An 11,246-nucleotide genomic window follows, 5' to 3' on the forward strand; every position below is an offset into this window, starting at 1 on the left:
AATCAGACATTTTGTTCAGATGGGAAAGCAATAAATCATGGATCCACATATGTATTAAATAAAGCCTTCACCAGACAAACTAGAACAAGCAATAGATAAAGCATCACACATAATACTTTATCTGGGAAAAGAATTTCTATAGATTTGCATGGCTTCCTTCATGCAGGAATTTGCTGAGGTGGCTTACTAATTGAGAGGTTTGGACACCCTCTGTGCTGCTAGTGTTGCTGTTGTTACTGACTTGACTGCAACATATAAAAAGGACCACTAGGATGCTTCGTACAATCACACTGTGAGACATACAGGAGTGTAAGCAGTCTTGATATGATCATTTCATATACCATTGTAAAATTCATGAAAATGCAATTATTATCCAAGCTACCACAGCCTCACAACTGACAAACTATTGTTAGTAATTTTCAACTAAATTGCATCAATAATTGAATCTCTTATTCCACAAATTAGCATTAAAAGAAAATTCAATAGATAGATTGTGTCCTCAATTATTTCCTTTTCATCCTGTCTGTGTTAGAAATTGGGTGAATATGCATATAACTTCTTACAATTTCATGTGAATCCAAAGTTATCTCAACAAAAGAAGAAATGTAATTAAAAGTCTCTGGAATGATTTCTACTACTAGCACTCTAGATACTGAGGCAGGATGATTGCCTTGAGTTTAAGACCATCTTGGGACACATACTAAGTAACCCAGGATAGCCATTGTTACAGGGAAAAAATTTCCCCTGAAAGACAAAGCAAAATAAAATAAAATTAAAATAAATGCATTCAATATTTTTCAATACAAATTTCCAGTCCTGAAATTTATTATATTAAAACAGTTTGCTCATTTTTATCTTAACATCGTAGTTGTATATCCCAATCTTCATGAGTCTTTAATGTAGGCTCTAAAATTTTTAGAGCTAGTGATATTTTAATCAATAGCTCTTTTAACTAGAATTAGATGCTTATGCCAGGACAGCACCCTCATCTGCTAAGGTTCAAATGGGATAGAGCTATCATGAAGAGGCTCTTGAATTTTAGTGCCAGTGCTGTTATTTCTCCCTAACTCCAACAGCTTTTTTGTTGCTTCCATCTAATGCAAGCTCGCTGCTGCAATCTCCATAGCTTTAGAAAAAGTGGATTTGTGCTACCAAAGTAGAACAAAACAGAAAGCAGGTTAATTTCTGAAAACCTGGTTACTGAGGCAGAAAACCTCTAATCACTGGAATCTGAGGACACCCTTAATATGATTCATGCCTATATTCTCAGAACTTGGGAGGCTGAGGCAAAAGAAATATGGCAAGGCCAACTAAGAGGTATCATTACTTCTTTCAGCTTCTTTTTACCCCAATGCTTCATCTCATTTATACAAAATTAGCCATCTCTCCTATTTCCTACATACCACATCTTTCGGTTGGCCCTTTCTTCCATGGCCATCTGAAAATGTCTCTGACTGTTTGCAATAATATACATGGAAAGGTTAGAATATAGTGGAGAGGTAGTAAGTTTATCTGTGATTACAGGAAAGACGTTCCATCTCAACACAGCTGCCTCTAGGGAGACCTGACTTAGCATCTAGAGCTCAGGTTCTGCACACCATTCACATACTATTTTGCACGTCACTCCTTAAAAAACAGTTTATTAACTTGGATGGAGGTGCGGATAAGCATCTAATGTATGGGTGTGCAAAGACACTATATCAGGAGTTGATTCCTCACTTCTATCAAATGGGTCCTGAGGCTTGAACTTAGTTAGTCAAGATTAACAGCAAGCACCTTTACCCACAGAGTTATCTCACTGGCCCTGTGCTACACTCATTTCACCTTCCTGTGCTCCCCTACGCTTGAATGATGTGCATTAGAGCATTGCCTGAAGAAGAAAGCCAGCTATCTCTGTATAGCAAAGACCTTCAGAGTTAAGAAAAATGGAACAATTCATTACTTCAGGACTCTCACACATGCACGAGGGTACATACACACACACCCTGTGTCGGTTCATTTACTTTTCTCTATATCCCTACCATGATTTCTGTTGTCTTGATTTTATGCATGAAGAACCCAAGGCATAATGAAGTACAGTTATGTCCAGTAGCTGTGGCAGCTCTCTGACAATAGTTAGGGACTAGTCTACTGTGCTACACAACCTCAGTGTACTTGCTCTGTTGCTGTCCAAGTCATGCTTGTAACAAAAAATCATGCTATCTTCCTTAGATCCTATTAGTTTCTTCCAATGTGTCTACTTGGATGGATACAATGGCTATGGATTTCAGTTTCCTGTCACTCCTGCCCATCGCCCTGGAGAGAACTCTGGCAAACCAAACTCTCCAGGACAGAAGCAGCAAGGACAATAGACACTCATGCATGACCCTGACAACTGCATTAATGTGGTAATTCTCCTCTTTATTCCATGGTGGCACACCCAATTGAAACTCTCTATAGTCAAAATTTATTTGAAAACATCCTTCTGGCATAAAGAGATACCGTGGACAAAGGGGTTGACTGATTAGCAAATGTGTTGGAGGGTCTAATGCTCAAGAATCTTTATGTGTGTATGTTGCTGTGGGAGAGGCATTTACATTTAGTTGCAAGGTTGTATACTCATTGAAGTTTATTTTGTACTGGTCTTTAAATGTAATGTAATTGGCCAATTACAAAATGAAATTTATGACCTCAGGTAGATAATTTTCAAATTGTTAACAGACTATGTTCTAGGCTTAACTAGTATGGGAACATGTGAGTGAACTCAGTTTACCCAAAAACTATATGTGTCATTCATTCGTGTTTGTTTCTAGCTCACTTGTGGCAAGGTTCTACAATAGGTGTGACTTATACCATAGTGTTGTAAGTCTCTTGTCAAATTCTTAAAACTCAAAGTATCAGACAGACAGGACATGACAAAGTACAAATGCACGAAGAATCTTCTTTATGAGGTTTGTCTTAGTTATAATTAAGACATTCTCTCCTGTGAAAATATACTTGCAGCTAAGCATGTCTGGTAAATCTTTTGTTTAACATGCAAGTGAAGGAGAAGTGAAATTTTCATGACTCCAGAGTATGCTCCAGTGAAAACAGCTTGGTGAAGGTTTAGATCAATCAATAATCTTGGGTGACCAAGGCAAACATAGTTTTATTTCTAAATACATTCTTTCTGTGAAATTAAATGTTTTCTTTTTCAGATGGAAACAATACAAATCCTGTATAAGGTTTAAGTGAGACATTTTGGTCCTAGATATGTTCATGAGATGTCTTACTTTCTTTTGACTGATTGCACCTTAATGCCAGTTAAATGAGTGGCAGTTTTTAACTTACTTATTCATTTATTTCTATAATTTCTGAGAGTGTTCATCTTTATGGTGATACAAACACTCAATCTTAATGAACTTTTCTTACCAACTCTAGAAAATGTGTCTGTAATTTTTCATCATGTTTCTAGTTGCAGCTTAACTTATGACAGATTAACTCAGAAAATGACCTGGGTTATCATTTCTGGCACTATCATCAGCTCAGCATTGGCTGAGCTAGTCAGCGAGTGAACTAGCCATATGATTGGTTTTCAAACAATGCAACTGACTACACTTCTTGAAATCCAAGATTTCGATCAGTTTTATCACTCTTTCGGTAAGGTGTGGATCATTACTCAGCATTAATGTTGTAATGTCAGTAATTTTTGTAAGAAAGTTAGTTTTAACCAGATGCTGATGGACTTCACACCATAAAAGCCAATACTACAATGAACTAGATTAATGGAACCATTTGGAGAGGAAGGGAGATCTGATAATACATAATTTCAGATCTAAGCAGATGGTACCATCTTACAAAGCCCCTTCACTCAGCAACTCAAGCTTATAAGGAAGACAGTGGATAAAGGGCTCTCCTTAGATGTGGTTTCCCCATGTAATTTCCTGAGTCAAGGAACAGAGTCAATTAAATGGTTTATCCACTATGCTATTATCATTCAGTGACTATGTACTAAACTCTTAGTCTTTCTACTCTGTGACGGGTACCAGACTGTGACACAAAATACAGTAATAGTCTTTACTTAGTGCTAATCTGGCACAGAAATGACACTGGAAAATTTGTTAAATGGGCTGGGTCTGTATCTCCACGTGTGAAGGAGAATCATTAAAACAAACAGCTCAGTGCTTCACGGATTTACTGTGGAGACCGATGAAGTGTCTTAATATGGATTGTTTGAAAATACGTTCTGAAATTATGTTTTTGGAGATGACACTAATTTTATCTCCATAAGCTTTTAAATATCATCATCTATTTTCTTTATGAAATTAATTGATAAAAATAACAGATGTTATTGTAAATGTAGATATAGAAAAACCAATAATGATGCAATTAAAATTAACAATAATTGTTAAAGTTTGCCTAAAATTTTAATGATGTTTGTAATTTGAAAATATCATCTCAACTATCATCTGTTTGTATCTTTACATCAATAAAAGTATTCCTGGCCCATTTGAATTTAATGGTTTGTATCTCTAAAAGAAAAAAAGATTATCTAATTCTTCATCTTATAATTTCCTTAATGATTTATGCTATGTTAGCCAGAATTTATAAGCGACTGCTTAAATTTTTGCTTTGTATAGTGGGTGTATACTACCTTGTATACTATCATCTCTCACTCCATTTTGATATTTGAAAGTATACAGAAAATAAGAACACTTCTTTTAGCTCATGTTTCCTTTTTTATTTCTTTATTTTTCTTATTTTATTCATCGATCCCAGTTCCCTCTCCATTCCTCCCTCTCTCTCTTCCACCCTCCCATGCTCCCCAGCCAGCCTCCCACCCCCCCCCACTCCACATGCAGGATGATATTTTATTATTTCTCTACAGTTGCATATATTCTGTTGATCACAACTCAATTGTAACAAAAGCAATTTTGTGTGTTTTCCTCATGAAAAGGAACTTCTGTGGACTCATTACGATATATTTTGGCTAAACTCTTAAGGGAAATATTTCAGAACTGCTACCACATGTTTAGGAACTATGCCTGTTTCCTTGAGTAATCTTGCTGAATAAAAAGGCAAGAATAATAATAAATATTTCTAGAAGAAATTAAAAATTCATGTAGCCCAGCTGATATCTTCAGAAAATGAAAATGCTCCAAGAGACAAAAAGGGCATTTCTAAACAGATCAGTTGAGAAATGTATTCAGTAAGTAATCATATCTAATTTCTATTTCACAAATGGTGAATGGAATTAAAAGAGAGATTAGCCTTCATAAGCATTGCTTCAGAGGAAGAGACACCTGTGGATATGACAGAAGTAACTGGCACTTTAAGAGCTAGGCCTTGAACCTTCTCTAACTCTCCAATATCCCTGATTAGATCTTAGGGTAGTCTTTAAAATGTATATTATTTTAAAACTATATTTACATTATCTGTGCACATTATCTGTGTAAAGTAGTGTAATGGTGAGTACAGATAGTGCAGAGACCAGAATAGGACTATAGAGTCCCTAAAGCTAAGTTGTAGGATGTTGTATGCTGCCCATTGCAGATGCTGGGTACCAAAACCCTGGTCCTCTGGGAGAGCATCAAGTGCAAGTTTGAGGCCAGCCTGGTCCACAGAGCAAGTTCCAAGACAGCCAGGGCTACACAGAGAAACTCTGTTCACACACACACACACACACACACACACTAAGGTACCTTATCTGTACTGTGAACTCAGATCTTTTGTAGTCTGCCCATATCTGTCTTGAGCTGTGTGATCCCCTGTGGTACCCTTGTGTAACTTGTGAACTCAAATTTCTTTTTGTTATTTGAAGACATATTAAGACATGGGAACTCAGAACAACTTTCTAAGAACTCTTCTTGCTGAAATCCTTTCAATGTTACGTCAGTGTTCTCTTGTTTCTTTACCCCTCATTAATAATAAATAAGACATTCATATATTCCTGTAGGTATTTTACTTTGTGCACTAAGAGCTGTAGTTCCCATAAGCTAGGTAACTATATAAAAAAATCATTAGTCATATCATTCAAAAGCCTCAAAAAATTGGTTATGGTTTCTCTAAAGATACCAAAGATACAGGCTAAAATTAAATGTCTACATGTTATAAAATGTAATTGAGGTGTAGAGAAAAACTCAGAAGGAATTAAATGAATCATTGCTAATTCTGAGCTATGAGTCATACTCGACCCAGTAGAGAGAACATGTTTACAAAATGGTGAGAGCCAAGAATGGAATTTCAGGTTCTTGTACAGCTTCACCTTGTCCTTCAAGACTTGATATCACCAGTCTCTTTATCTGTGAGCCTGTTATCAATGACTACTGACTTGAATCAAGTCATTACTGCTATTTTTACCTTTCTATCCAGCATATCCAGAGCTCACTTACATAGCTTACTCACTTACAAGGGGACTATCTCATACCATCGAGTAGATGTGCCAGGCATCTCTGATTTGAGATGAAATTGCTGGGGCAAAGAATGTCCTGAACAGAGTTCCTCTGACACTGATGCTAGGACCAACACAGATTGCAGGTCATCTCTGCTTTTCTTTTCTTCATATGAAAATAAAAGTCCCTAAAAAACAAGAAGCTTCTGAGTCTCCTATTGAGAAAGCACCTGGTCTAGTAATGTTCAGATTGTTCAACTTCTAGTTTTGGTAGTCAACAGTCCAGATGTGCCCTGCACTGGAGACCTAACCAAAGTATCAAGTGAAAATCAGAACTTTTAGAGCCAAACACAATGGTGCTAGCATTGCCACTGGCAAACACAATTTTGCTTTTCAAAAGAATCACTGTTTTGTGCCATTTTCATGAATAGACTATCCTTCGCTTCACTCAGCACTCAGAAAAAAAAGGCTGAGATGGAACATGGACTCACATATCCCAAAGTCACTGACATAAACTCAGGACTAAGGGACAGGTCTCAAAGTGTTCTAGCCATCTGTTCAAGGGTTTAGTCTTCAAATAAGTACAAATTATGAATGCCTAAACCTACAGCTACTCTGCTCAGAAAAGGGGAAGCATCATCCCCGACCTCCTTCCCTCTCTCTTTGTCTCTCTCTACCTCTATCTCTCTCACACATAGATAAATATAAACTGTCTATGTATGTTTATTGGAAACATGGATACAGTTGAAAGAGAAGCTGTACTCTACACAGGAAGCATTGTTTTCTGTAAAAGGGAGACAAACTGAGTTCCCCCAAACTTAAGAAGGGACAGAGCAACTAGTAAACAGATCATTTTTACCTTGTGATGTTTCTATTTCAAAGACTATTTTGAGTACATTCACTGGTTTAAAATCAAAATGGTTCTAGAAGTGAAGATTAGGTGTACTCTCATCCTGTTCTGGCTGCCTCTATCCCAGTCCAGCCCTTCAAATCCTACTAGTCATGATTATCATTGTATGTTTCTGCTTTACACTGTTACACAGAAGGCAAGTGTATTCTTACTTATTCTGAACAACATGGACTAGATCGTATGTCTGTACCTGTGTCTACAAAGCTTCATTTTCAACTTCAGAAATAGATTGCTCTCCTGCCCAGAGTAGCGTGCAAGCATTTCAAGTACAAACTACACACATCTAAGAAATCACAGACAAGGTCAAATATAGCATGTTAATCACAGACCCGAAGCCTCGTTCATATTCCAGTCACTACTCCTTAGCAACCACCACAACCTCTATCATCACAGAATTTACTGTTTTGACTTTTACGTGAATAAAATAGTAAATGTTGTAGTTTCTATGTCAAGTTTCTTGTCTCAACATCACAAGTGGGAGACACATCTATTTTGGTGCAAATGTAAGTAATTTATTCCTCTTAATTGTCTGAAATACGAAGGGAACTTTTTTATATAATCTTTTATGTAAGAATTAGGTTGTTGCTGAATTTGTCTATTAAATGGCATTCTAAAAAATACAGTGCAGTGTATTTAGTATATGTGAATAGACATTATACACGAGTGGAATTGCTGCAATTTTAAGTATGAAAATATTCATCTTTTGTACATACTGCTAAGTATTTTCTGACTAGTTATTCCTAATGAAACTTCATTAGCATAATGTAAAGGTCCCTGTTCCACCAGACCTTTGCAAGTACTTGCTAGCCTCTTACAGTGTGAAGATAAATATGATTATTTTTAAAAATAAGATTAACCTGGTGGCTAGTGTTGTAGATAATTATCTACATTTCTGTGCTTTTCATTTGAATATCCTCTTTTATGTACAGTGTTAGACTTTCCTAACTGCTGCTAGTTGCATTTTTTGTTTTGTTTTGTTTTTGAGACAAGGTTTCCATGTAGCTTTGGATTCTGTTCTGGCTGTTTACCAGACTGGCCTTGAACTCATGAGATCTTCCTGCCTCTGCCTCAAGAGTGTTGGGATTAAAGGTGTGCTCCACCAAAGCCCAGCTCTAGTTCCGTTTTTGTCATTTTTCAAAATACTGGAATCCCTGCACCTACTTTAAGTCCTTAGTTAGTCATAAACATTTCAAGTGCACTCTTACTCTGTGCTGTTAATTATATTATGTTAATTATGTTAACATTTTAAACTGAAAATAATCCATTAATATTGCCCTTTTAGAACAGTGCTTTTAACCTGAAATTAATATATACTTTTGCTATGCTATCAAGGAAATCATTTCCCAATCTATAAAGAGTAAATTGATGCCCTAGCATACTCCTCTGGCAAGCTCTAGTGTGTATCATCAGGCTATATTATTCTCAACCAAACAAGTTCTGAAGATGAACCATATGTCATACAAAAATTATCTCACTAATGCCTAATACAGTAGTTAATTTACTGTTCTCTTAATTTGCATATCATATATATATATAATGAATGTATTAACTTATCACTATATTTAAACACAGCTGTATATATACTAATTACTCTCTATACAAAACCATGAAACTGAAATTTTTTCACACTGCTTCTTTTCCACTTAAACCAGCATATCTTGATTAATACGAGGTTTGAGGATTATTTTGGGTAGCAAGGAAGTAAGTAAAATTATAAGAGAGATCCTTTCTCATCCTAGACACATAGGGGAGGGCCTAGGCCCTGCTCCAAATGATATAACAGACTTTGAAGACTCTCCATGGAAGGCCTCACCTCCCGGAGGAGCAGAAAGGGGGTGGACTTGGGTTTGGTGGGGGTGATATGGGAGGATGAGAGGGCGAGGGAACTGGGATTGACATATAAAACAAGCTTGTTTTAAAATTAAATAAAAAGTAAATTTACAAATTACCAGCATTTCCAAACATAAGATCTTTGACAATATCTCTCTGTGACCCTTGCTGTCTTTGGTCCCTGCCATTGTTTTTGAAGGATGCAGATAGGAATTAGCTAATAATGTCTTTTTGATTGTGAAAATACAGATTCCACAAATAAATTAAAATAAAATCAGGTTTATCTCTCTGACTTCTTTGAGACCAATTATTACTATTTTTCTAGTCATTTTTTCCTGTGTCTCAAATATCAAATGATTCTCACAATTCTTCCATAAGCCAGCTTGGTCTCTGAGATTAAGCTCTTGAACACAAGTTAATAAATATGTGTTTATTACCACTTTTTTTTCAGAGTCAACACATCTTGAGATGTAGTAAACCACACTATTTTCCTCTGTAACCAAGCAAGCCTTCCAGTGGTGAAACTGGGACATCAACATAGTCACAAAACTTTCAGCCTGAAATTGTGCTGGGGCAAAGAAGGCACAGAACTTATGGGTGTGGCCAACCAAGGACTGGTCTAATTTAAGCCCCATGCCATGAGAGGCAGCCCATGCCCGACATTTGTACATGACCAGAAACAGGAGACCTACGATAGGAAATACAGCAATTAAGAGGATTCCTGATGATATTTGTATATGCTCAATGACAGGTGCCTAGCCCAACTGTCATCAGAGAGGTTTCCACTGGCACCTGACAGGAGCAGATGCAGAGATCAGATATATATAGAGAGAACCCAAATCGGAGATCCCTCCTCTTGGAGCTTGGGAAACCCTGAAGAAGAGGAGATATAGGACATCAGGAGAACATGGCTCATGGACATCAATTAAGTACGGCTCATCGAGGCTCACACAGAGTGAGGCAAAAAACACAGAGCATGCATGGATGGGTCTGAGCTATGTCCTCTGCATATGTTATGGTTGTTGGCTTGAGGGTTTTTGTGGGGTTCCTAACAGTGGGAGTGGCTGGTTTCCTGACTCTTTTGCCTACTCTCGGAACTCTTTTCCTCTTGCTGGATTGCCTCATTTAGTCTTTATGTGAGGGTTTGTGCTTACTCATATTGCAACTTGATATATATATATATATATATATATATATATATATATATATATATATTCCCATGCATTGAAAGAGAGGGAGGAGATAGTGATAGGGTTTAAATGAAGGAAAGGGAAAGTAAAATGATATAGTTATAGTTTTAAAAATAGAAGAGAATTTTTTTTAAAAAATCTGTCAACAAGTCAACGAATTAACAGCTAAATACTTCAATAATGAGAAAATTAACTGACATTTGCAAGTAGCAGGATTCATAATCTCATTGTTATCAATCTACTGAGAAGTTTTAAGAAAAATAGCACAATTTATTACACAAGGTATTGTTAATCAAAATGACCCATTTAAGTAAATTTTCTTAATAATCATGTAGCTTTGTAACTAAGCAAAATATATTTGTTTCATCTCAAATAAGGCTTTAATGTTGATGAATAATCACTGTGTTTTAGATGGAATAGGAAAGGAATTTTAATGTGTAGCTCTCAAATGCAGAAATATTAGAGAATAATGCAGTAATTTTAAGAGTTCATATTTAATACCAAAAATAACCTGAAGGTAAACCCAAATTTTAATCTAACTGTAGAATATAGAAAATATTTTTAAGGAATGAAAAGGCCATGATTCACACCATTATTTCCCTTAGCATTTCATTTATACTTTGATGTGAAAAGTCTTTGGGTATTAGTTCAATGGAATCTTTCCCTAACGTAAGAAAAATTTCCTCTTCTTATTTCATTTTTCTCTCTCCATCAGCATATTTGACAATTTGTCTAAGGGGAAGATAATGTATCGTATGATTGTCTTACCTAGATGGCTTTGACCTGCAAAATCTGTTCCACACAAAATGCTTAAAATAACTTTAGTTCATGCCAGTGATACTTCTCCTAGTAAACTCCTCCTGACATATGTCTCTCATAAGTTATTAAATAATTAACAATAATTACTTGCTTTTATGGGAACTGGTGATACTTACTTGCCTCTTGTTTAATTTTTTACTATAATAAT

General features: G+C 36.1%; 1 protein-coding gene across 1 annotated transcript in view; it reads left to right on the plus strand.

Annotated features, from left to right (window-relative positions):
- Trdn (triadin) overlaps window positions 1-2,385 on the plus strand; it is a 322,095-nt gene extending 319,710 nt beyond the window's left edge. Inside the window, exon 37 of the mRNA XM_051175313.1 lies at window positions 2,212-2,385. Within this exon, the coding sequence (XP_051031270.1) occupies window positions 2,212-2,351 (140 nt within the window). The 3' untranslated portion in view covers window positions 2,352-2,385. The remainder of the gene's footprint in view (window positions 1-2,211) is intronic.
- Window positions 2,386-11,246: the final 8,861 nt, after the last annotated feature.

The sequence above is a fragment of the Phodopus roborovskii genome, unplaced genomic scaffold (genome assembly GCF_943737965.1).
Source record: "Phodopus roborovskii unplaced genomic scaffold, PHOROB, whole genome shotgun sequence".
NCBI lineage: Eukaryota > Metazoa > Chordata > Mammalia > Rodentia > Cricetidae > Phodopus > Phodopus roborovskii.